Source organism: Sciurus vulgaris (genome assembly GCF_902686455.1).
Source record: "Sciurus vulgaris genome assembly, chromosome: 13".
In the NCBI taxonomy this organism is placed as follows: Eukaryota; Metazoa; Chordata; class Mammalia; order Rodentia; family Sciuridae; genus Sciurus; species Sciurus vulgaris.
Window position 1 is genome coordinate 44,493,461 of NC_136474.1, and position 25,569 is coordinate 44,519,029.

The following is a 25,569-nucleotide window of genomic DNA, read 5'->3' on the forward strand; positions in this document are numbered from 1 at the left end:
AGTGTGTTTTTGCTAAAATTTTGGCTATGAACCTCTATCTACAGCCTTCAAAGAACTGATGACTGAAGTATGCAGGAAAATAGGTAGGTGAAAATTCTCTCACCATAGGAATGCTTTATCATTCTTCTTCCAGCAGGACTTACAAGTACATGAAATAGGCTGTTTTCTTCTTTTCAGCTTTGTCTGCTACTGACCTGAAAATCCAGAGTACAGCTGAAGGCATCCGACTGTACTCTTTTGTTACTTACTACCTGGATGATTTGAAAGTTAACTGGTCCCACAAGTAAGTAAATGGAAACTGACTTGCCGTGTAGAAATTCTTTTTTCACTAGGGAGTGGGAATAAAAAAATAAAGCTATGCCTTTCAGGTAAGGAGACTTCTTAATTCACAGGTCTGACTTAAGACAGAAATACCTGGACCATTCCCTTAGTGCAAGGTTAGCTCTTTCCCTCAACATGTACATGGTGAAGCCAGTCGAGGCTACAGTGCATCTTCCTTCGTGATCTAGGAAGTTCACTGTTCACAAACATCTCTGTAAGGGAACCTCTACCTCCAGATGGTAGTGCGTGGCTGTCCCTGCCTTGCTAGGCATCCAGACCACATTCTCTTAGCCCTCTGTTTCTGTATTCAGCTAGCACATGTTGTGGTCTGGAACAGAACGGAAGCAGAGGTCACCAGGAGGCACCAGATTTCCTGTTCTGTGAATTAATGGCCGTTACCAAGAAGCCTCTTCTAGAAAGCCCAAGCTTATCATTGTTGTTTACTGGCACAGTAGGGCATTAGCATGTTTCTTGTCCACCCTCAGACAGTTTTGGAGACCTCAAGATGACTTTGGAGATTTGTGTTTGAACTGGATTGAGCCTGAAGATTTGTCCTAATCCCAGGCTGCCTTTCTGGAGCAACAGAGGGATTGTATTCAAGTTCACCTTAAGGATTCCAAGAGACAAAATAGGTTTTTAAATCAAACCAGTCCTTTCCTTCCCAAACTTGTCAGCGTTCTTAACCTCTGTGCTTCCTTAAGATATCCTGAGCTGAAAGGGAAGAAAGGGTTGCTATAGATAATCTTTGGTGGGTGTAGCCACCTTCGGTCCAATCTTAGGATGCAATGGACCTCCATTCCAAACTACCTAATGTTTTTCAGAACCTCACTAAAAAAATAGGTCCTGTGGCATCCCCAGGAGGACGCAGCTAACAATGTTTATTCATGTTGTACCTTCAGTGGACATTGACAATATGCTGGGTACTGCTCCTACCCTTTGGATATATGGATTATTTCATACCCACGCTCTATGGAGTAGGTACTCCTTACTACAGTGATAAGGAAGCTCAGGCTCCCAGAGATGACTCAGTCAAGGTCACACAGCAGAGAGGTGGATTGAAGAGGCCTGTGCCCAGGTAGCCTCACTCCAGAGCCTGGCTTGTCATGACCCACCCCCTAATCACCCCCTATAAATTGCATTAAAAGTCTAGAATGGGGTGGTAGTGCTGGGGAGTGGTTGATCAATGGGTACTAAGTTATAGTTAGATAAGAAGTTCTGGTGTGCTTAGCACAGCAGGGTGACTGACTATAGATGCAATAATAAACTTTACATTTCCAAAAGCTAGAAGAAAGGATTTTTTAAAGTTTTCATCATAAAAAAAGATAAGTGAGAAGATGGTTATATTTCACCTGATTTAAATATTACACAATATATACATGTGTTGAAATAGCATGTTGCTCCATTAATATGTATAATTTCTATGTTTTCATGTAACCATTAAAAAATAAATACAATTTTTCAAAAGTCTAGGGCTGGGGGTAGAGTACACAAGGCTCTAAATTGTATCCCTAGTACTGCCAAAAAAAAAAAAAAAAAAAACTTATTGAACAGTTAACCGAAGCTGTATTGTTTATGTAGAATATTATTTTATTGTTGTTGTTATTAATAATCATTCTTAGAATTCTAAAAAAAACAAGAAGTAGTAAAATTCCAGTGTGAAATTCTTGGGGTTTCATTCCTTTGTTCTATTTCTTTCAGAATATATTGTAGGAACATAATTATTAAGTTAAAATAGATCAAATTCTAGGAAATTCCTCTGTGACATCTAGGACATTCTAATTTATCAGTATAAAGAATGAGAGAAGCAAAATTAGTTGAACCATCCATCAAAAAGCCTTGTATCATCTCTAAAAGAATTAGTTGTTCCAAAAAAATGAGAACATTGACATTTTTGAGGAAATTGCTATTACACTAGCAAGGCATAAACTTTTTACCTTATTTGGTCTCATTACTCAGCTTACATGAGTTTCTTGTGTATTCATGTGCCTATGAAGGACTCAGGAATCAAGGATAGTCTCAGCTGGTTTTTTTGTAGATATGTGGCACAATGAGGAAAAAAATTAGGGTTTTGGTCTTGACTTTGTTCCTACTTTCCATTATAGTCTTAGGTAAATTACTTAATTTTATGAATATCAGTTTTCTGTTAAATAAAATAGGAGCAATAATACACATTCTATCTGAAGTGCCTAACATATGTAAGGTACAATTTTGCATGTTAGCCAGAAATTAAAGAACAGATTTATTATAACAAAGCACAGCACAGTCTTACTCTCTGAGACATGTCTATTGCTCAGTGGAAATCTGTGGGATACAGATGATCAGGTTAAAAATCTGTAGGGTACCTTATATTTTATGGCATTTTAATTTTTAATATCTTTTTAAAAAATTTTTTAGATGTTGATAGATCTTTATTTTATTCATTTACTTTTATGTGGTGATGAGAATCAAACCCAGTGCCTCACATATGCTAGGCAAGCGCTCGCTCTCCCACTAGCCACAACCCCAGCAATTTTTAATATCTTTTTAGATATATAAATAACTATTCTTCAAACATGTAAGAAGAAAAATACTAAATATCTATTTGAAAGCTAAATCATTTTTGGTGAAAAATTTTGTTTTTTTTAAGTTAATCTTGTTTATTCAATTATTAACATAGAACATGCTTGTTCTAGAAAATACATTTATGAAATCAGATTACAAAGTAGAAAGAATTCATAAAATCCATATTTTCCATAGTTTCACTAGCTAAAATAGGAACATTTAGGAGGTACTTCCTTCCAATCTTTTCTCTATGTATAATTGTTACTATAAAAAAGTAGCTTTGTATACTGCCCTTTTTTTCTTATTTTCTTACACTCTTACAAACTCCATGACGTTTCTTTTACGAACTCCATGACGTTTTTTTAACAGCACAAAGAGTATGTTAACATACTTCTCTCTTATTTCATCTATAGCAGTAGCATTTCCAGATGGTCAGATCACAGTACAGAGGGTTATATTTCCTGTTCTTCTCTTACAGAGAATACAATGCACGGGTCTGTTTATGACCTACTGTAGAATACTGAGAAACTTACAGGGACAGAGCACATGCCACATTCATTTTGGCAGCCACTCTGCTTTTCATTCACTCTTGGCTCTATTTCCAAGTGCATATTTACATACGTTTTAAATAGCTTTGGAACAACATATGTCAATAGATGTCAGGCCCAGATGAGCCTCCGTGTTTTTGACTAGCTTATAAAATCCAGTTTATAGCCATAAATCATGAAATATGCAGCAAAATCGTATGCAGTTTGGCCGGTTAGCTTTAAAGATTTCCTTAATCCTATAAATAAACCCAAGCAAAAACAAAGATATTTATACCACTGAGAAGTATTGGTATCTAGTCTACCCTGGGTCACAGACAAGTATGAGGAGCTAAAACGTTCAGACTATTAGACCCAAGCGTTGGAATCCAAGTACTGTGCTTCAGGCCCACAATTTCTCTGAAGCAGAAGAGTAACATACACAGACCCCACGTTTTTTGAAAGTCTGTAAGTTTATGGTAAGATCCTTAATAAAAGGCAGAGGAAAGAATCGGCTCTGCATGAAAGCAAACAGTAACAATGCTTTCTTTGATTTTAACAGTGGGACTGGTATTAAGTACACAGACAGAGTTAAGAGCGGGGTCACTGGGGAGCAGATCTGGCTACAAATCAATGAGCCTACTCCAAATGACAAAGGCAAATATGTAATGGAACTCTTTGATGGTAAAACTGGACACCAGAAGACAGTGGATCTTTCTGGACAAGGTAAACCAGTATTCTGCAGGTTCAAACTTGATATAGCCAGTGGGTATTTTTAAAAGAATAAGGGACAGAAAAAAAGTCATTGTGTTTGTGATATCAAAAGAGGTATGATGTTGGTGATGTCGAAGAACAAAACTTTAACAAACTAAATTTAAGGATCTGATTGACGTTTACTAGTGATTCATGAATCAGGCAGTATTCCCATTTACCAAATAGAAGAGTACTCCCCAGGTGTGATACAGCAGTTGAATTTTGTAAATTAGCATGAGCAAGATCAAGAAAACAGCATAATGCAAAAAAGCAGATTAATTTACATCAGATTTCTTCAGTTACTTTATTTATAGGGTTAAGACAGAGGGGACTTCCTTAGCATGCTGGCTTAGTTTGATTGGGCCTCTTCTGGTTGCTATGAATCCCTGGTTTGGGAAACAGGCCTGTTACATAATTTGATTGCATGGCACTTAGCATAAGTGACTCTATGTTGGTTTGGTCTGGTCTGTTGGGGCCTCGTATAGGGAGTTAGCCTAAAACAATGGCCTCCCATGAATTTTATTAGTAGTGATTTTGGTAAAGCAATTTTAATTAGCCTTGGTGATAGAAGCAAGAAATTGGTGGGTGGACAATCAGTGCAAGTAAGGTAGAGACAGTAACCATGGAGAGAAAGCACAACTCTAGCAGGAAGTTGCTTTCAAAGAAGGGCAGTTTGACTCAAATCACTTGTATAAGAACAAACAATAAAAAACAACAGTTCACAGTGATTGAAATTCTTAGAGTCCAAGATACCGGTTGTGCTAGTAGGACTGAATAAAGGGGAATCACTGACATTCTGAAGTTCTGAAGGATGGAAGGGCGAGACCAAGGGCAGAGGGGAAAGTGTTCACTCTGGAAAGGGGTAAGGAGACTCTTCTTCATAACTGGAGGAGTGAACCTGAAGAGGCAAAGACATATTGTTGAGAAGAACAGAAGGAAGGTGGAGACTCTGAGTCCCTATGGGCACAGATTTCTTGGTCATCTGCTGAGAGATTAGGGGATTCTGGAGAGGACAGGGAAGAGAAGAAAGTCAGGAGAGATGCATGCACACAAGTTCCAAAGAGTAATGCACAATTATTAAGTAAAAATTTTAAAGTTAAAAGATGCACAATTTTAAGTTAAAAAAAAAAAAAAAACACTGTGCCATTTCCCCTTCCTGGTATTACACTCTTCCTTCTATTCTTTCCTAAAGAAGTAAAATTGTCTAGACAGAAGTCTCTAAAGGAAGCTGTGGACTGATTCCCCCCGCCCACTTCTTTGTAAAATATAGTCAAAATGTGTAATAACTCTTAGTGCTTTTCATATCAAAGGGTGGAGTTTTAGAAAGCCACTTTTCAAGTCTGCATTGAACTTTTATTGAGCTGGATCCCCTGACCCTCATCCTACGCACCCCACTATGCCTGCTCAGACTTACCAAAGGGTTCTCAGGAATGGGAGCTACTACTGAGGGCCACACTTTGCCTGCATCACAAACACAAAGTGATAGGGGATTTCTTCCACAGTCCATCTGATTATTTGAAATACAACAGAAAAATAGAAACAATATGTGGGTGGATAGATTTGCAACTTTGGTTGTTTTTACTCCATGGCCCACCACAACTTATTTAACTACTCTACCCTCAAAACCTCCTTAAGCTAAAGGTTGTGGGTTGTCTGATTAACATTGCCACTACCCTCATGAATTGGTTCCTCTGTGGCCCTTTATTTGTCAGTGTGGTGTGGGGACCAGGACAAGTCCTATACTCTCATCCTGGCTTAGCCCACCTTGCCTTCTCATCATTTTACAGGTGAGAAAAGTAAGGATCGGCAACCTGAAGCCTAACTATATTTATTTTGCCATCTGAAAAACAAGGGTGGTGGTCTAGCATTATCTAACTATTCTGTAGACTTAAAACATTGATTCCCAGACCACAGAGGAGCTGAAAGACCAGGTGAGAAGGATTTCAAAGCGAAGCTGCCTTTTTGCTGAAAGTCTTCAATCAGAATGGCTTAGTCCCCTGGCACAGGAAACAAATTTACTTTGCAGCAATGTTGCTCTCGTTTCCTTGTCTCGCTCATTTCCTTGTCTCTCTGACTTTCGCCTCGCCTCCATCATGGCCTGAGAAACGTTGCTTCGGGCGAGCCTTGGCAGACGCTGTGAAGACTGTAACTCACTGTGCTCTTTTGCCCAAATAGAACAGAAACACGACATAAAGACATTAAGCTGTCTAGCTGGGAGCCTGTGACGTCAGATGATTTAATAAGAGAAAGCTTTTTTGATGTGCAGGATGCTTAGGAGACAATCAACTTTTATTTGAAACAGGTTTTTAGTCCCATTTTTTTTTCCCTTGGGTGGGGCTAATAACGGTCTATCTGCTTAAAAGGTTGAAAGTCACCCACTGAAACAAAAGCATCTGCAACCTACTGTTTCATATTTTTTGCCTACAGAACACTTGCTTGTCTTGTTGAGGGTCTTGAGCTGCACAGTGAACACACAGGCAGTCTCATTCAAAGTCAGTTTTGTTATGCTGGGCTGATCATGGTGACCTCAAGTGTGAGTTTTAATTAGCCCCTGTGTCTGGTGATTAATTTTGGTGAAAAAATTCTAACTTTTCTTTCTTTCTTTCTCTCTTCTTCTTTTTTTTTCCCCCCTTGAAGCATATGATGAAGCCTTTGCTGAATTCCAGAGGTTAAAGTAAGTCCCCTTTCCTGGCAAATGCCATTTCCGTGTAGTAATTTCCCTAGAAACTTGGGTAGGTACTGCTCAGCCATGTGAGAGTTAAAGTCTTTTGTTTCAAGTGTAGTAAAAGCCCAGCTTCCCACTGCTATATTGAGCAGTGAAATGTCTTTGAAGCAGTGAATGCAGTTAAGGTTAGCTACTTGAAGTCCCACTAAAACAAAACTCTTCTTTGTTTCTATGTTTGTTCGTCTCTCTCAACCACAGACAAGCTGCCATTGCCGAGAAAAGTAAGTAAAAGCCCCTCCACATGTACTCTGGGTATAGATCTGAAATATAATTTCATTTGCTCTTATAAATACGGACCAAGGAAGTGAAAGTGATTTTTTTTTCTTCTCCTTTCTTTCATTTTTAAATCTTAGGTGTTCTACATATGTTTCCATTTTAGTCTTGTGAGTAAGAATGTCTATAGAAAGACAGTCTCAGGTTACATTGAAAGAATGTCACCCACCTCTTGATTTGAGCTATCACCCAGACATTCTGGAGAAATCTCTTAGTTGCAAATCACAGAATCAATTGAGAGTCACTTGCAGACCACAATGCATCAGAAATCATACACACACACATATACATATACATGTACACATTAACAAAAAGAAACATTGTAAATCTGACAACAGGTAAATCACTATAACTTGTTCCCAACAAGTATTGTGTATTTTTCTGAGAGTTCCTATAAGATAAAAACTGCCAAAGAAGGCCTTCTTTACTTTTGTTGAACTGATCAAACTAATCACAGCCCTTGTGGACACATACCAAACTGTCAAGTCCGCATATTCAGAAATGTACTTACTGTTGTACTTCTGTTAGCTACTTGCTTCACACATAGAGATTTTTAGAACTCCAACAGCCCTGCAGGATCCCAGGAGTCTGACTAATCCATTTCTTTTTTGGTGTAGGAGATAGAATTTAAATATTTTCATACGGTTAAAACTGCAGAGTTGATCCTGAGTTGGAATTGCAGGGAACTAGGAAGAGCGAGAGGGGAAGTCATCCCTCACTTCCCCAGGGCACCAGGTTCTCCAGGATGGGACTTTGAACCTTTCCCTCCCCTCCTTTCTCCCTTCCCCTTTCCCAGCTCAGACCCTGCATTTGTAAGGCTGCTGCTCATGATAAAGGGCAGATGCCAGAACAGGGGCACAGAAGCATGATTAGGGAGTAACGAGCAGGAGGGGACATTATTATGTCCCTCCCACTCCTGGATGCACCCAGCAAAGCCCACATCCTCAAGGAGTTTCCTGCCTCTCCCAGTCCCTGAACTCGCCTGTGGACAAGGAGCCTGGTCTTCCAGGTCATGTACTCATAGAGCTCTTCTGGCTCAGAGATTTTATACTTCTATAAGGCGTGGAATGCTTACTTCAAACAAATTCTTCCACACAGTCCCAATCCATTAAGTAGGTAAAGCTTAACCACTCCTAACTGAAGTTGGGATGGGGCCTCAGATCCCTACCCCACCCCCCTTCCACACCTCCTCTCAGTGCCACCCCCCCACCAAAATCCCATGGATACTGTGGACCAGGTTTGCAAATTTAATGTCCATAGGTCAAATGCAAAACCCCCTCCATCCACTCCATACCTGAGAGACAGGTCCACCCAGCAAGGTGACTGGCCTGATGTCACATAAGTCGCTCAGGGAACTAGATGATGGGCTGGTCCCACCAGTGGTATCATGGAATCAGCAATAGAATGAAGTCAAGTTTCTCTGTGAAGGGAATTACAGAAATGAGGGTCAAGCATCACAGATTATTTGAAGTAGGCCTAAAAACACAAATCTGGCAGCCACCGTGTTACTGCCAGAGAGGATGCCTTGGAAATGTGTTACAGAAAAGCCCCTTTCCCAGAGCTTAGGTATCCATACCCAGAACACATGACTTTGCCAGAGGCACCAGCCCCTGATTCCATCACGTCATCCAGTATCTCATCCCCTCATCTGAGGGCCTTTATCTTCAGCCAAAGATAGTGGTCTGCACAGAACTGCCAAGAGACACCAGGACACAAGAAAAGAAAGCTCTCTAGGGAAGGCCTCAAAGGAAGCCCACATCTGCATGAGCCTCCAGAGCTCCCCAGCATACGGCCCTTCCATTATGCAAACAGTGTTCAACACTGGGAAATCCAGAAAGAGGCCACGCTGGGCTTGGAGGCCATCCATTAAGATTTGTTCTGCCTCCTTGAGCTTAGTCTCACTAAGCTGCAGAAGGGCCAGGGCTGAAAATAGCCATGAAAATTGTAGAACAGGTCTTAAAGGGACGAAGCAATCCCAAGCTGGTAATTTAGGTACAGCTGCAAGTACCCAGGCATGTACAATATGTAGGTAAAGAAGGATTGAAGTTCAGAACCACTGGATCATTTTTTTATTTTGCATATTGATGAAAGTATGAAATAACTATCAGGAGAGGAAAAACTAAAGTGGGAAATCCATCCTCTGGGGTGGTTTTGTTAGTGTAATCGCTGGCTCTCACAATTGCAGTGATTAACCAGAAATGTCTATGCTTGCAGATCGTGCCCGCGTGTTGGGCGGTCTCCCTGATGTGGTCACCATCCAGGAGGGCAAGGTGAGTATGCGCAATCCTGTCTGCTCCCAGCACCCCAGGCTCTGTCCCATCTTTTAAGATGTATTTATTCCACGATCCCCATGTTAGTCCTTGGCTTCTTGGAATGTCCAAAATAGCCAAATACAGGGCTTAAAATGCAAGTTGTTTTCTTCTCATCTTAATATTTTGTAGGCCAAGCATTCAGGATGCAAGTTTGTCTCATGTGGACATAGAAATAGACCACTTGGGATCTCTCTAGGGTCACCCTTTATAATCATGAGAAACTAGGGCTGGGGATATAGCTCAGTTGGTAGAGTGCTTGCCTTGCAAGTACAAGGCCCTGGGTTCAATCTCCAGTACCACCAAAAAAAAAAAAAAAAAAAAAAAAAAAATTCATGAGAAACTGAAAAATGTTAGGTCATAACTCTGTGACCCATATGGGAGAAGAAAGAAGTAACCTCTAACACATAATGGGAAATGGACTGTACTATTACAAAGTGTCTCACCTTGGCAGGGACAGACTCCTCCATGCATTTCTATAGTCTTTGTTTCTTGTAAAAACTGATTTCTCTCCACTTGATTTTAAATGTTCCTGGCTCCACAACAATCTCTTTAAGAGGCAGCATTCTGGCCTGTATTCACTTTCATCATTCCTGTATTTCATTAAAGCAAGTTTAATCTGGCAGCCATAAGTGTAGAGATATTTATAGTGGAACAAAACCTTTTCCCACCTCAAAGGGTAGTGAAGACCTACAGTGGGCACTGGGAACTCAGGTAATAAAGCAAGGCATATCGAAATGCTTTAGTGAGAGGAGGTTCTGATCAGCTGCATTTCTTCATGGGTGGAAATTGTAGTCACAGTTGAATTTAAGCTCCATCATGGCAGGGTTGCTTTTGTTCTTAAACCCTCTGTTCCATTTCCCTCACCTAATGAGTTTGGACTCACTCGGTAGTGATGAGAAAGAATGTATATGAAACCACTTCGTAATTTATAACTCAAGTCTAAAGTACAGATATGAGTTTTTCATGAAGCTTAAGGAGTTCAGGAGTTTTTCTTTAAGTTTTAACCCCATGTAATCACAATTTCCAAAATTATATGTCTGGTTTGCTTGTTTAAGTTTAATGGCAATAATTTGACTCATAAATTTCTTCCTGAAATGTATCTGTAGAACAATTAATTCAGTAAAAAATGCTAATTAATTATGGAATAAAAATAGATTGTTTGGCCTACCCAGTTTTTACTTCTACAAAAGAGATAACAAGTGATCACAGAAGACCCATTAGAAAGATATTTAGAAGAACATGCCTTTCTTTGTCCATTGTGATCCCTAGTTCTTTACTTATAATCTCTGGATTTTAGTAAGAAACAAATGCAAGAATAGAATTTAAAATGTGAAGTAAATTGAACATCATCAGTCATCAGGGAAGTGAAAGACCACAATGAAATATCATGACACACCTACCAGAGTTGCTATAATACAAAATGGTATACAACAAAAATATCCAGAGTGGCAATGCTGGTAAGATGTGGAGAGACTGAATCACTTGTTCATTGCTGGTAGAAATGTAAACCAAAATTATACAGTTTCTTAGGAAAACAGTTTGGCAATTTCTGGGAAAAAAAAATGAATCATGCATTTACTATACAATCTAGCAATTACACCCTTGGCATTTATCCCAAAGAAATAGAAACTTATGTTTATATTTAAAAAAACAAAAAACAAAAAACTACATCCAGCAGCTCAGGAGACTGAGGCAGGAGGATTATGAGTTCAGAGCCAATCTCAGCAACTTGGAGAGGCCCTAAGCAACTCAGCAAGACCCTGTCTCACAATAAAATTTATAAAGGGCTGGGGATGTGTCTTAGAGGTTATGTGTCCCTGGGTTCAATCCCTGGTACCAAAAAAAAGAAACAAAAAAAAAAAAAAACTTAATAATGTTCATAGCACTTATTTATAATGTCCCTAAGCTGGAAACAGTACAGATGACCCCTTAGAGGCATGTATATACCATGACACACTATTCAGCAATAAAGAGGGACAAACTATTGATAGATGCAACAATTTAGATGAACCTGCAAGGAATTATGCTGAGTTAAAAAGTCGATCCTGAAAGGTAACATGCTGTATATATTATTTATATAACTTTTTGAAATGGCAAAATTTTAGAAATGGGAAACAGGTTAGAGGTTACCAGAGATTAAGAATGTGGTTGAGAAGTTGGAGGGCAGAGGCGGGTGTGGTTGTTGAAGGACAACACAGGGGTTCTTGTGGAGATGGAAATATGTATCTTGACTCTGATGGTAGATGCAAGGACTTACACAAGGGAGGAGTAGAACAAAACTCCCAAACAAATACAAATGAGTACAAATAAAATTAAGGAAATCTGGCTGGGCACAGTGGCTCATGCCTGTGATCCCAGCAGTTCAGGAGGCTGAGGCAGGAGGATTACGAGTTCAAAGCCAGCCTCAGCAATTTAGTGAGGCAACCTGGGGAGACCCTATCTCTCAATAAAATATTAAAAGGGGCTGGGGATGTGCTCAGTGGTTAAGCACCCCTTGGTTCAATTCCCAGTACCAAAAAATAAATATAAAAAAAATTAAGCAAGATCAGTGGATTGTACCAATGTACTGGTTATGATATTGTAGGATCTTTTGTAAAACATTATCATTGGGAGAAACTGGGTACACAGGATGTCTTTTATTTCTTACAACTGCACATGAATATACAGTTATTTAATTTTTTTTCCAATCACAAGTAAGGTAGTATAAAACCGTAGCCTTTAGAATAAGAAGCCTGCAGCACAGATGGGAGCATCTTATTTAGGCTAGGTTTTGATGGAGCATCTCTGCAGTTGTACAGATTAACTGGGGCTCAGAGAGCAAAGTAAAAATGAGGAAGATGGAATGTGAAAATGAGTCGCATTGTCTGGACCAGCTGTTCCCATTCTGCTGCTGGGCCCTGTGACGTAAATGAGATGCAAACGTGAGCAGGTGGTGATGGTGGCAATAAAGAGGTTTCTGTACTGACACAGAGCCCAGAAAGCCACATTTGAGTAAAAGCCATCTGTGTGTTTATGAAGGAGAAAGTGGAGGAGACAGGAAATGGAAATAGAACTCCGTGACTGTTTTGATGACAAGCATTCCAGAAGCCTAAACACCCTGGCCCTACAGAAACCTACTCACAAGTTATTCAAACTGTGACTCACGCAGGTGCTCACGCGTAACTGCTGTAAGCCCAGGTTTGGGAGGTTTCTATTTGTCTTCCGTCTGGTCATGCCAAACTGCCAGCCAGCAAGCAAGATTCTCGAAGTTGGATCATTCCATCTGACTTCTCCCCCCATCCCAATCCCTAAAACCTGTTTTGCAGGCCCTTAATCTCACTTGCAACGTGTGGGGCGACCCGACTCCAGAGGTCTCCTGGCTGAAGAATGAGAAGTCGCTGGCCTCTGATGACCACTGCAGCCTCAGGTTCGAGGCCGGCAAGACTGCCTACTTCACCATCACGGGTGTGAGCACGGCAGACTCTGGCAAGTACGGGCTGGTGGTGAAGAACAAGTACGGCACGGAGACAAGTGACTTCACTGTCAGCGTGTTCATCCCAGAGGACGAGGCAAGGATGGCCGTATCGGAGCCCCAGAAGGGCAACCAGAAGTCTTCCCAGAAAGGCAACCAGAAGTCCAAGTGAACGAGACCGGGTTGAGGGGTGCAGGGGGAGCCAAGATCAGCTGAGCTGACCTTGCTGCTGTGTGCGAGTGGTTGGGGTTAAGGGTCAGGAAGACGTCTTGGTTTCTCCTATTTTGTGCTGGCTTGGGGTGGGGGGACTGTCAAATCTAATTCATATGTTTAAAAAAGCACCAACTGATGACTCTTTAATTGGTTTTCATTATCTATAAATTATGTGCTGAGAAAATACCACTGGTAGCACATTTATTAGTTTTAAGGAAAAGATCCAAATAATGTTGGAGGGATGTTGCATGATGGTCAGAGAGCAGAGGAACGTGTTGTGGGCAGAGTTGGGATTGGATGAGGTTTTACCAGTAAGTTCTCATGGGTAACCATGATACTTCAGCATCTTATCACCATGGACACCAGCTGGTAAGCCATCAGTGTGTTTTGGTGTGCTGTTACAACAGTGATGTGTGTTTCTGTGGGCAGCCTTGTGATCTGGCACCTCCTTGGTATGAATAAACCGTCTCACATCTTTCCTGGTGTTTCTCTGATTCTGATTCTGATTTGCCGCTCATTTGGGAGTCTTCTGCTGCTCCTTCCTCAACACTTCTCAGAGCACATTCTCTGGTTTACATGTTTTGGTTAAAACAGAACCTCCAGAACATGACCAGTTAAGCCATCAGAGGTCTGAAATTACAGTTGCTGCACATCAGGTCAATTACCATACAATCGAGCCAACCCCATGGTTAAGATACTCAAGGAAATTGAAGAAAAGGTGTCAATTCCCTGTGATAAAATGGTGTGAGGTGCCCAGTGCCAGACTTGGCGACTAAGGGCCCACGGCTAAGAATAAAAGGCACCAACGCACCCTCCCTCTAAGCTCAGAGAACTGCCAGCTTTGGGGTGAGGCACCCTGCCAGGCTTGTGGAAAGGCAACTCCTAGCAACAGCTGCTTCAGGAAGTTTGATTCCCATCCCCCAGCACCACACAGGCAATCATGCACACACACACAGCCCCCCAACTGGAAGAAAATGGTAATAGTGAAGTTTCCTCTTCCTCCTCCCACCAAGGGCAGGTATCTCAGTCTGTTTTGAGCTGCTATCATAGACTATCTAGGACTGTGTGATTTGTAATTGCAAAAAGAGATTAATTTCCTATAGTCCTGGAGGCTGAGAAGTCCAAGATGAAGAGGCTGGCTTCTGGAAAGGAGCTTGCTGCATCATCCCATGGTGGTAGGAGGAAGGGTAAGCGTTTAAACTCACAAGAGGGGTGGAGGAGAGGACCCAACTGGTACTTTTATCAGAAACCTGCTCCTGCTTTACACCATAACTGCAGTAATCCACTCATGAGCACCCTCATGATCTAATGACCTCTTTAAAGTCCTGCTTCTGAAGCGTGTTGCTTTAAAGATTAAGTTTTCAGTACATGAAATTTGGGGGACACATTCAAAACGTAGCAGGAGGGGATGGAGCAGAAGACTCCCCTATGTAGTTGGGAGGGTCCCTGCACACCCTCTCCTTCACAAGGTTCAAGGCTGGAAATTGCCTCTCAGCTCACTGTTGCCGATTCACTTGTCCAACTGAGACCCGATGCTCGTGCTATGGCATTGAGCACAGTGAGGTATGAGACACTGTATTCTTACTTAGCTGTGCAAGTGCTATGGTTTGGGTGTGGTTTGAGTATGTCCCCCAAGGGTCATGTGTTGGCAGCTTGGTCTTCATTGTGTTGATGTGGGAGGTGGTGGGACCTTTGAGAGGTGAGGCATGGTGGGAGGTGCTTAGGCCATTGGGGGCACTGCCCTCAGAAAGGTGGAGGTAGTTCTCATGAGAGCAAGTTACTGCCTGACCTCTGAAGCATTCATCTGGCTTCCTGTCTGGCTATGTGATCTCTCACTCCACACACACTCCCACACTGAAGCCACCTGCCATTAGGTCCTCGCCAAAAGCCAAACCAATGGGTTTTGAAACCAATCTTGGTTTCAACCTCCAACACTATGAGCTAAATAATAACCTCTTTTCTCTATAAAGTTACCCACATTCAAGTATTTTGCTATAATAATATAAAATAGATTGCTATAGCAGGTAAATGAATTTCAGGGGTTAAGTGAAAGGAGGAAGGTGGTTGGCCAAGAACAATTTGAAGTTTTCTCTGCCAGAAGAAATGGGATACCTCTGGACAAGTGGACCCAGAAAGAATGAATTGCTGAATAGATTCCTGCCAGGGAGCCAGAGAGAGGGGAAAGGGTCAAACAGTGGCAGGTCTCCCAGGCTGTGAGGCTATACAGGCAAGAGGTTGCTAAAACTCTCCAAAGAACATCCTACATAACAGCCTGCACAGCAGCATTTCCAATGTGGGGACAAATGGGGCATATGAGAGCACAGCCTGACAGCCCATCCTGCAGTTCTACCCGCTGGAACAGAGACTGCGGGGGAAGGAGAAGGATTTTGAATCATAAGAAGACAAAGTTTAAAATGGTGTGTTCTATATTCTGAAATTGTATGAAAACATATGAAGTCAAGGTGCACCATTTCACAGTCTTAATGAGAGGTAATATCAGGGAGAGAAATGATGCCCATATTCAGAGCTCTATATACTGAGATTTCCCAATAAAAATGGTTCGAAGAACTATTTTAGCCATTATAATGATGAAACTAAATCAGTTACATCATGATTTGGTGGCTTAGGTAAAAAGCTGCTATTTCTAAACAGGAAAACATACCTGAAACTGAGATACTGTCTAACACAAATTTGCAAATTTGTAACCTGCTAAATGTGAGCTATTGATCTGCAAAAGGCATAGTGGAATGCAGAAAAGACAGTTTAGTTTTATTTTTATAAAATTAAGATATAGGGCTGGAGATATAGCTCAGTTGGTAGAGTGCTTGCCTTGAAAAGCCCTGGGTTCAATCCCCAGCACCGCAAAAAAAAAAAAAAAAATTAAGATATAATATAGTCAAATGATAAATTTTGAAACTTTTCTAAGTCCTTGAAGTTCAGTTTTACAATTTCATTTTTTCTATCTAGAAATCTAGTCATTGAAAAAAATTAATTTTAAGGCTGCTTTTTATAATATAGCTAAATTTCCCTTTAATGTGTTAAACTATATTTATCAATTAATATATTTCCTTGCCATTGTAATCACTACTATTGTCTGACTTAAACAAAACCATCCCAAGAACTCAAAGAACTTCATTACCTTCTAAGCTACATATATAAATATGGAAAATTCAGTGTTCTTTTAAATGTTCTCATGTTATATATAAACCCAGACCAATAGAAAATCACAATCAAGCATTTTAAGTTAGAATCACAAAGCTGAGCTGTTACCAGGCTAAATTATGTATTTACATATATAAAACTCAAATACATACAGACTCCATAATGCAACAGTATTCATTTTACCTAGATATGGTCCCTAGGACTGGGGACTGGAGTTTTAATACGAATACCTGAATTAAAGACATGGACGCAGATTGCTCAAGGTAGGAAGCCAGTACCAAAATCCCTGCATAAAGTTGATATGAGCAAAGGGTGACTTGTCAAAACAAAACTGGGAATAGTAAAAATATCACCAACTGACACCGAGAAGCTGTATGGAATTTGCTATCTGCACGGAGGTCATTCTAGGGAAAAAAAGCACTGCATGCATGTGGAGTCCATGTTTATAGCACCACATGGTGCAGAAATTTCAAGTTAATAACTCCCACAAAAATGGTCAATGTCTGGGGCAAATGTAAAACTACATTACAGGAGACGTGTGTGTCTATCCACAAAGGATCGCCGTTATGGAAAGTGTTCTCTCATCGTAAACAACTAGAAAAGAAAACCAGGGGGAAATATAGGAAAAAGGTGTCTGGGGATTGGCTAGCAGATCCCTGAGAGAATGGGGAGAAGTTCAGACACCTCTGACTTCTCCAGCCTCTTGCCCGGATGGAGTGTTCAGGCTGTTAGTCTCACTGAACTGAAGAGATAGAGATTGAAGTTCAAGTAGGCTGAGATGTCTACATTTATGAGAAAGGGTATTAGAGAAAAGAGAATTTCACGGAGATTGGGCGCTGGAGAGCTGCACATGGCCTTTGGCTGAACACTGCTCTGTGGTTGCGTGGGGAAAGATCCACGGGAACATCAGAGGCCAGACAATCCTTAGAGCTCACTTGTGCTGGAAGTAGTTTTTATTTCCACCAGTCAGAATGAAAAGACTTTGTGATACATAGAGTAATGGGTAGCATCCTCAGAAGTTTCTCACTTTAGTAGTGGAGTTAAAATAATCCTAGACTAAAAGCTGTTCTGAACTCACCCTAACAAAGCTTGAAAGTCAGGTTTAAAAGGATCAGATTTCTATAAGAGTTTAGCAAGTGTGTCAGAAGGAAGTATGACATACTTCAAATTCTTCATATGTGTTCACCCTTTGCACATATCAGATTCATATAGCCAGTATCCAATCAAAAATTAGCAGACCTGCAAAGCATAAACATAAGACTAATAACTGGAATACAAATATAGTAATAATAACAAACCCAGAAATGCCCAGATGATAGAATCAACAGACAAGGGGTCTAAGAGTACATAGCTCAGTGACAGGGTGTATACTTGCATGTAGACCAGGATCTTAACATCCATTATAAATAAATATATTTCATATATTTAAAAAGCCAGATGAAAGACTGACTACATTAAGTGAGACATGGAAGAACACCAACACATATCATAATGAATTTGCTGAAAAACACTGATAAAGAGAAAATCTTAAAAGCAGTCAGAATAAAACAAAAATGAATTATGTACAAAGGAACAAATATGAAAATAACACAAGACTTCTCTTGATAAGTGATAGAAGCCAGGGGACAAGGGCACAAGATCTTTAAAGCGCCAAAAGAAAAAGAGTCAACCAAGCATTCTGTACCTACTAAAGATACTGTGCAATAATTAAAGTAAAACAAAGACTTTTTCCTACAAACTGAAGCTGAGAGATCTACCACCCACAGATCTGTGCTGCAAGAAACATTGCAGTACAGAGGCAAGTGGCATCAGAAGGAAATTCAGGTCCACAGAGAATGACGAGTGTCAGAACTGGTAAACATGTGGCTAAAGATGAAACAGTTATTCTCATTTTTTAGTTTCTTTTTTTTTTTTTTTTTTTTTTGTTCCTGATGCACCTCTGCCAGAGACCTGGACTCAAACCCCAGCACACTCTCCCTCCATGGAAACCAGGGTTCCCCAGGCTCAGGGCGGATCCCAGCAAGGGTGTTGCCAGGGAATAGATGTGGCCTGCCCCTGACAGCACTCACCACCCCTTTCATCCCTCTGGTCTTGGGAAATCCAACTCTCCCCTGGGCTGGAGCACATAAGGGCCTCTTGCAGTGTCTGTGAACATGGTGCACAAGAAGAGAATTCCCAGGTCAGAAAGATATTTGGGATGTAACACGGAAAGGTCTTGGAGTGTGGACTGCAGTGGTGTTGAGGGAGTGGGAATGACTCAGGAGGACTTGCCTGCTACACACCTGAGCAACTGGATGGATGGTTTTGCAGCTGAAAGGAGGGCCACATGGGGACAGGAGAGATTTCATGAAATGCAGCATCACGGAAAAGTTGTGAGTTTACCAAAAACTCAGAGTAAGAAATTATGGCTTTCAGAAGGTATTGGTTACAAAGAGCCCTGACTACAAGAAAAGGAGGTGGTGTGAGAGGTGTAACCAGAAAGCAATGGAGGATGGTATGTACATGGTTACTGGGTTGAAGTCTAAGAACAAAAGAAAGAATGTGAGTTAAAGAACCAGGAAGTCTGAATTCCTGTAGTGTGTATTAGAGAAACAAAAACAAAATAAAAACCCTCTCATCTTTGTAGCGCATTCACCAAATCTGCATTATGACAGCAAGTCTTTACAATAGAGGTATTAAGAGCCAGTGCTCTCAGGCATAGAATCGGGAATTTTCTTTACTGCTTTGGCAAATACAGCAACACTTCCAGGTACTGTGCAGCATTTGTGATGCAGACTCACACTGTTTTGTTATTAGCATAAACTGTATTCTGGTTACTTCTAAGAATCCACTGCTTTCAACTGAAAGGGGGACTTATGGATATAGAGTACCACTGGCACAGCCTCAAGTGTTCATTATGTTCTGCTCAGTGGCCATTCGTTATCCACAGCAAGGCGTTTAGATAAAACACAGATTTTATAGACAATTGATTACAGCCATGATACACATTGACCATTACATTTAGATTTAGATGTTTGCAATTTGACCTAGGAGGATCACAAGTTCAAAGCCAACCTCAGCAACTTAGTGAGGCCCTGAGCAACTGAGTGAGGCCCAATCTCAAAATAAAAAATAAAAACGGGCTGGGGATATGGCTTAATGATTAAGTAACCCTGGGTTCAATTCTTGGTACCAAAAATAAATAAATAAATAAATAAATAAAAATAAAAAAGAACTTTAAGAAAAGTCTTAAGTTATTTAAATCACTTCTGATATATCAAGTATGATTACATTAAAATCTCAACCTCTAAAATGTACATGAACGTTTCCAAACTTTCTTAGCTCCTAATGGAAGATGTGAGTACCCAGGGACAGTGCCTACTCCCTGTTATCCACTTTAGAGGGTAAATATTTACGTTCTGAAAAAAGGGAAAGAATGGAATACAAGTAAGTTTCATTGAAAACACTTTGGAAGCCTGGGGATATCGCTCAGTGTTAGAGCACTTGCTAGTCTTCCAGGTCCTGGATTCCATTCCTGATGCTGCAAAACAAAACATGTCCCCACCACTACAAAAAAGAAAAAGAAAAAAAAATTGGAAATAAAACAGGCCCTGCTGGCCAGAAAAAAAGGTGTCACATTCCTTGGGAAAGTAGAAGTGAAACATTCCTTTCAGAGACCAAGAGATGTGTTCCAGAATTGGAGTGTTTTATTACATGGTGCTGTTTTGATCACCCCAGGGCTGATCTAGGATATCCTAATGCACTCTCCTGCTCAGTGTGCCCAGGAACTGGCCACAGAAGATCTCTTCAAACTGCCCTCCATGCCAGCTGAAGTACATATATGAACATCCCCTCCTCTCCCATTCTGCTCCTTCTAACTTAAAATTCCCAACTGGAAAGAGCTCCCCTGCTCACCAATGTCTGCCAATACAGGTACCTCCAATTCCTAAACTTCCCACTCCATCCAGTCCCCTACACCAGAAACTCATAGAAGTGTCTCTTCTCTGCACATCCCAAATTCAACTGCATTGCCAAGAGGAAGTCTTGTGGTGGCTGTTCTATTTGGCAAGAGAAAACTGTACAGAGAAAGAAGGGAAGAAGCTCCTTGTTGGGGCAGAGCCAAAAAAATTTGAAATCCTCCTCTCAGGAGAATTTCAGTTTCAGCAGCGTTGAGGGAAAGATGAGGAAAAGATGAAAATGAAAACCAATACTTGTTTCCTTCGCAAAACTGAAGGAGAAGCAATTCCTCTATGCCATCTTTTAAAAACATGTCATTATTTTTTCTATTCATTCATTCATTCAACAAATAATTACTTAGCTCCTGATCAAGGCCAGGCCCTGTTCCCCACAGACCCTTCAGCATGACAGGCTGAAAAGCTCCTGTGCTTGCCTGCTAGCCAGGCTTATGTCCAGTGCAAGTGGAAAAGTACCGATAGCTCTGACCTCTGATAGGCACTGCTGGAAGTCATGGAAGTGACCTGGGGTGAAGAACTGTTTTTTTCCCAGTGTGGCAGGATGGAGCTCCTTTTGTGTGTCGGGGCTGGGAGTTGAAGGGCGAAAAGAGAGAAAGGGTGGGAAAAGTATGCGCTGACTTCTGTGCATAAACTTCACATTGCTACAGAATTAGACTTTTACTTAAATATTTTAAATTGGGATGTTTCTCTATGTTATATTTCTTGAGGCTCTTTGTACTTAATTTGATTTCTTATCCAGGCCACCTTATGGTAGTTAACATTTCAAAAAGTTGTTAAGAACTATTTTTTTTTTTTTTTTTTTTTTTGCAGTGCTGGATTGAACCCAGGGCCTTGTGCTTGCGAGGCAAGCACTCTACCAACTGAGCTATCTCCCCAGCCCCTGTTAAGAACTGTTAAAGAAGATCATTGCCTTTAAATATAAGGCACCAAAGAAATAGAAAAGCTGCAAGTAAAAATATATAATAGAATAATAGAAATATTTTACATGTATTTTAAAACTCAATCTTGTAAACTGATTTAACCTATAAAATAGATGTTTTGATGTCCCTAGTTCTACTAGAAACTGAGTGGATGACTTTCAAGAAATGTTAATAAAGAAGCAGATTGATCTTGGCACAGAAGAAGTGCAGAGCCCATTCATCCCACTTCCACTCTACAAAACTAAAATAATAGGAAAATTTTATTATCCTAAGGCTAAAGATGTCTAGTAAATGTTCAGATCTTTGCTGATAATTTAAAGCAAAAGAAGCCCAAGAAACTATGGAAAGTTTTTTTTTTTTTTTTAAGAAATAAAAACCCACATATTAGTGGAAACATTTATTTTCAAACAAATTTATTTGTTGTATATTGTATTGTTTACTATGTAGAGAGTTTATTTGTTGTGTAGCAATATTACATAGAAATATAATGCATATTTTTATTGTATTATAATAATATTTATATTGCATTATAGTTGCATATTGTAGAGTTACAAACAAGATAAAAATTAGGGAATTTGAACTCTAAAAAAATTGTATAAAGGCCTTAAATGGTAAGGCATTCTAAGTTGCTTTTCTCTTTTATGGTAGCCACAGTTACAGAAAGGCAGTGTGTCCCTGGTCAACCCAGGAAATTTGTTACAAAGACATCATTCAAAACAAGAGTCAAACTCTGGGAACTCCTTTTAAAATGAAATGAAAAAAAGAAAAAAAAAAAACAGAAAATGTTTATTTCTATAGACTTCAAAGTACTTTATATGGAGATTAGACAACTCACTTCTAAAAAAAAAAAAATTCTAGCACAATTCACTGGTGCTGTGGGTCTCTTACATGAGGCCTTGAGGGTGTCACACCATTATTATAGCATGATTCTCTCTCTTGTTGAAGATATTCATACGCCTGCACAGAGGTACACACACCTCCTTTACCCACAGAGAATTTACCTTGAGGAGCTGGCAAAAGTCCTGCTAAGCATCTAATGTGTTAAAATGAGAGGGTTGTTGATCAGAGATTTTAGCACTCAGTAATGTAGGTCACCTGAATATAAGTCTGTTTTGCATTTGCTGTCATTCATTCATTTCTTGAACAAATATTTACTGAGCAAAGACTATGGGGATGACAAGATGAATCAGCAGATTTCCCCTCGGGATGCTTACTGAACGCTGTCTAATGCAGTGACTGGGATGTGAATTGCCATAATGCAAGCAACACACTCATGACCAAGATACAGACAACACGCATTATTTGAGCTCAGAGAAGAGATGCAATACTCCAGGAGAAGGTGGAATCCAGGATGGAGAAACAGCTCCATGGAAATAGAAGAATATCCATTGAGCTTTCATAAGCAGGGGGGGTTTTCTGCTAGAGGGAATTTCTTCTAGAAACCACTCAACACTGTAAGGTCAGATGCAAGTGACCAAAAAGGAGTCAGACCAAAAGAGGCTGAACAAAGCTTTATTGGGGTTTGGCCCTCGGGCAAGATTCTCCATTCCTCTGGGGTGAAAGGCCAGGGTAGAGGGTTGGGGAATCCTTGAGTGGCTTTATAGTTAGGAATTGGCAGGGGAAGTCTTGAGGGTTTAGGACCCCCTGGGGTTGGCTGGGGACTCATTGATTGATGGGTGGTTGCAAGATGCCACTAGGGTTTATCTGCTGATGTCTGATGGGTTGTTCTTTGGCACACGCAGGCTGCCTGATGCCCCGCCACCATACAGCTGCTCAGACCTCCCTAACAATCACCATGCAGCCATCCCTGGTTTATAAGGGAATAGGCTTTAATAAATGCTCCCAGAAAAAAAGAGGTGCCCCGCAGAATTGATTCTGTCCTTATTATGGGCTGAATTGTGTCCCTAGGAATTCAAAGGTTGAAGCCACAATTCTAATACCTCACAACAAGACTGTGCTTGGAGATAGGTCTTCAAAGACATAATGCAAAAAGAGGCCATTTTAGTGATCTCTAATGCCACATGGCTGATGGCTTCATAAGAAGAGGAGTTTAGGTCACAGACACAGAGAAGGAAGATCATGTGAAGACAGGCAGAAGCAGGTCATCTAAAAGCCAAAGAGAGTCAGGCACAGTGGCATACACCTGTAATCCCAGCTATTCAAGAGGCTGCGACAGGAAGACCACAAGTTTGAGGCCAGACTCTGCAACTCAGCAACAGTCTCAGAATAGAAACTTTTAAAAAGGGCTGGGGATCCAGCTCCGTGAAAGAGCACCCCTCAGTTCAATTCCCAGTATCGCAAAAAATAAAAAAGGATTGAGGCCTCAGGAAAAACTAGATCTATGACACTTTGATCTTAGACTTCTAGCCTCCAGAATTGTAAGACTATAGTTTTCTGATATTTCTGCGACACTTTGATATGGCAGCCCTATCAGACTAACAGTCCCCATCGGGACCCCAGACATTCCCTGATTTGATTTCTGGGCTCCCTACCTCACTCCTGCTTACAACTCAGCCCAGTCATGCTGGTAGACCACTGTGATGGGCCATCTCAGCAGGAGACGTGCAGATGGAAGAGAATAAGATTCAGCCCTAGAGGCAACAGGGAACACCTCTTAAAGCCCTACTAATCTCAGAGAATTGTGTTCAGCAGTGGATCACTGAAGTTTGTGCTGCTACCGAAAAGCACTTACAGTATGCAGCTACTGTCCTAAGCCCACCATAAGCACAACAGGAAGATACTATGATTGGGCTGCATCCCAGATGAGGAATCAGAAGCACCCCAAAGGATTTTTGTCCAACACCACAGGACTAACTTGGGGGCTGAGCCAGGTTTGAGCTGAGACATTTAGACTCCAGACTCCACATTCTTGCCAGTTTATTAGACTCTGTTGCCCTTCAGCTTAAACACAAATAAAATATCTTCTCAGTCTTCAAGACATGCCAGAAGCCTTAGGATCCTACCAACTTTGCAAAGGCACATGTGGGAGAAGGGGACAATCTGGGCATTACTGCAGAGTGAGTTGCTGCTGGAGGCTCCTCCTGTCCCCCCAGACCCGCCTCAAACACGCAGATATGCCAGATGAACATAACAAAAATGTCGTTAGTGCCTTTAGAGCACAGAGGAAGGAAGAAGTCTCTTGAATGTAAAATCCTTCAGGGCAAAGACATTATTTAATTCATTACCAATTCTCTAGGGCTTAGAACTGTGCCTGTCACAGCAATAGGCATTCAATAAATATTTGTGCAATGAAAAAAAAATTAGGGGCTGGGGCCAAAGTAAACTCAAAGTCAAAGTAGTGTTCAAGAGTAAAACTGAATGAAAAGAGATGTTAGAATTCAACATAAACCTGAGGAGTAGGGAGCTGGGGTCTTGATGTTCATACATTAACTATTCCCATATCAAATTCTTGATGTTCATGTATATCAAAAGATGTGTGAGAAGGGTTCTCTGTATAAAATCATCCCTGAGGAAGAAACAAGAACACTAACTGGACAACCAGTTAGTCCTGAGAAGCCACAGCAAGCTGATCTGCTTTCCCAGACATTTGTCTATACTACCAAAGGAATGTGGGACTCTGAAAGAAAGCAACTATTACAGATGAACTTATAAACAAAAATTTGAAACTGTTATGGTCGGGCTGGGGTTGTGGCTCAGTGGTAGAGCACTTGCCTAGAATGGGTGAGGAACTGGATTTGATCCTCAGCACCAATTTAAAAAAGAAGAAAAGAAAATGAAAAAGAAACTGTTATGGTTTAGATATGAGGTGTCCCCCCAAAAGTAATGTGTGAGACAATTCAAGAATGTTCGGAGGTGAGATGATTAGATTATGAGAGCTATAACCTAATTAGTAGGTTAACCCACTGATGTGAATCAACAGGATGGTAACAGTAGACAGGTAGGGTGTGGCTGGAGGAAGCAGGTCCTGAGGGTGTGCCTTTGGGGTTTTGAGCAGCACCCCACCCCCTGCATTCTCCCCCTCTCTCCACCCTTCCCAGCATCTGTGTCTGAGTTGCTTTCCTCCCCCACACCCTTCCTTCCTGATGTTCTGCCTCACCTCCAGGTCAGAGCAATGGAGTCAGCTGACCATGAACTGAACCTCTGAAACCCTGAGCCAAACTAAACTTTTTCCTTCTTTAAGTTGTTCTTGTCAGGTCTCTTGGTCACAGAGATGCAAAACTGATTAAAACAGAAAATATCTAGGAAATGAAACACCACAGGAAGAATCACCAAGGAGATGATTTCCATCTAAGAACTAGAGTTAACAGAACAAGGTGAGCGAATCTTTTGAATAAATGTATTTAACATCTGGAATGAAGTAAAAGAAGAAATAGAATCTATAAGTCAGGAATAGGATATTATAGAGGGGCAAATTAATTTGGAAATGTACATGTAAAAATACTACCTATGAAAAATATAGT

At 40.7% G+C, this 25,569-nt stretch overlaps 1 protein-coding gene and 1 long non-coding RNA gene across 6 annotated transcripts in view; one reads left to right on the forward strand and one right to left on the reverse strand.

Annotated features, from left to right (window-relative positions):
- Positions 1-13,592, forward strand: part of MYOM1 (myomesin 1) — a 130,404-nt gene extending 116,812 nt beyond the window's left edge. For both annotated transcript variants that reach the window (XM_079108287.1, XM_079108286.1), the window contains 7 exons: positions 45-83; positions 178-283; positions 3,949-4,112; positions 6,777-6,813; positions 7,063-7,085; positions 9,352-9,407; positions 12,755-13,592. In XM_079108287.1, coding sequence (XP_078964413.1) covers positions 45-83; positions 178-283; positions 3,949-4,112; positions 6,777-6,813; positions 7,063-7,085; positions 9,352-9,407; positions 12,755-13,072 — 743 coding nt within the window. In that variant the 3' untranslated portion in view covers positions 13,073-13,592. The remainder of the gene's footprint in view (positions 1-44; positions 84-177; positions 284-3,948; positions 4,113-6,776; positions 6,814-7,062; positions 7,086-9,351; positions 9,408-12,754) is intronic.
- LOC306642543 overlaps positions 9,415-25,569 on the reverse strand; it is a 47,677-nt gene continuing 31,522 nt past the window's right edge. For all 4 annotated transcript variants that reach the window (XR_013758581.1, XR_013758582.1, XR_013758583.1 and 1 more), the window contains one exon: positions 9,415-12,346. This is a non-coding gene — a long non-coding RNA (uncharacterized lncRNA). The remainder of the gene's footprint in view (positions 12,347-25,569) is intronic.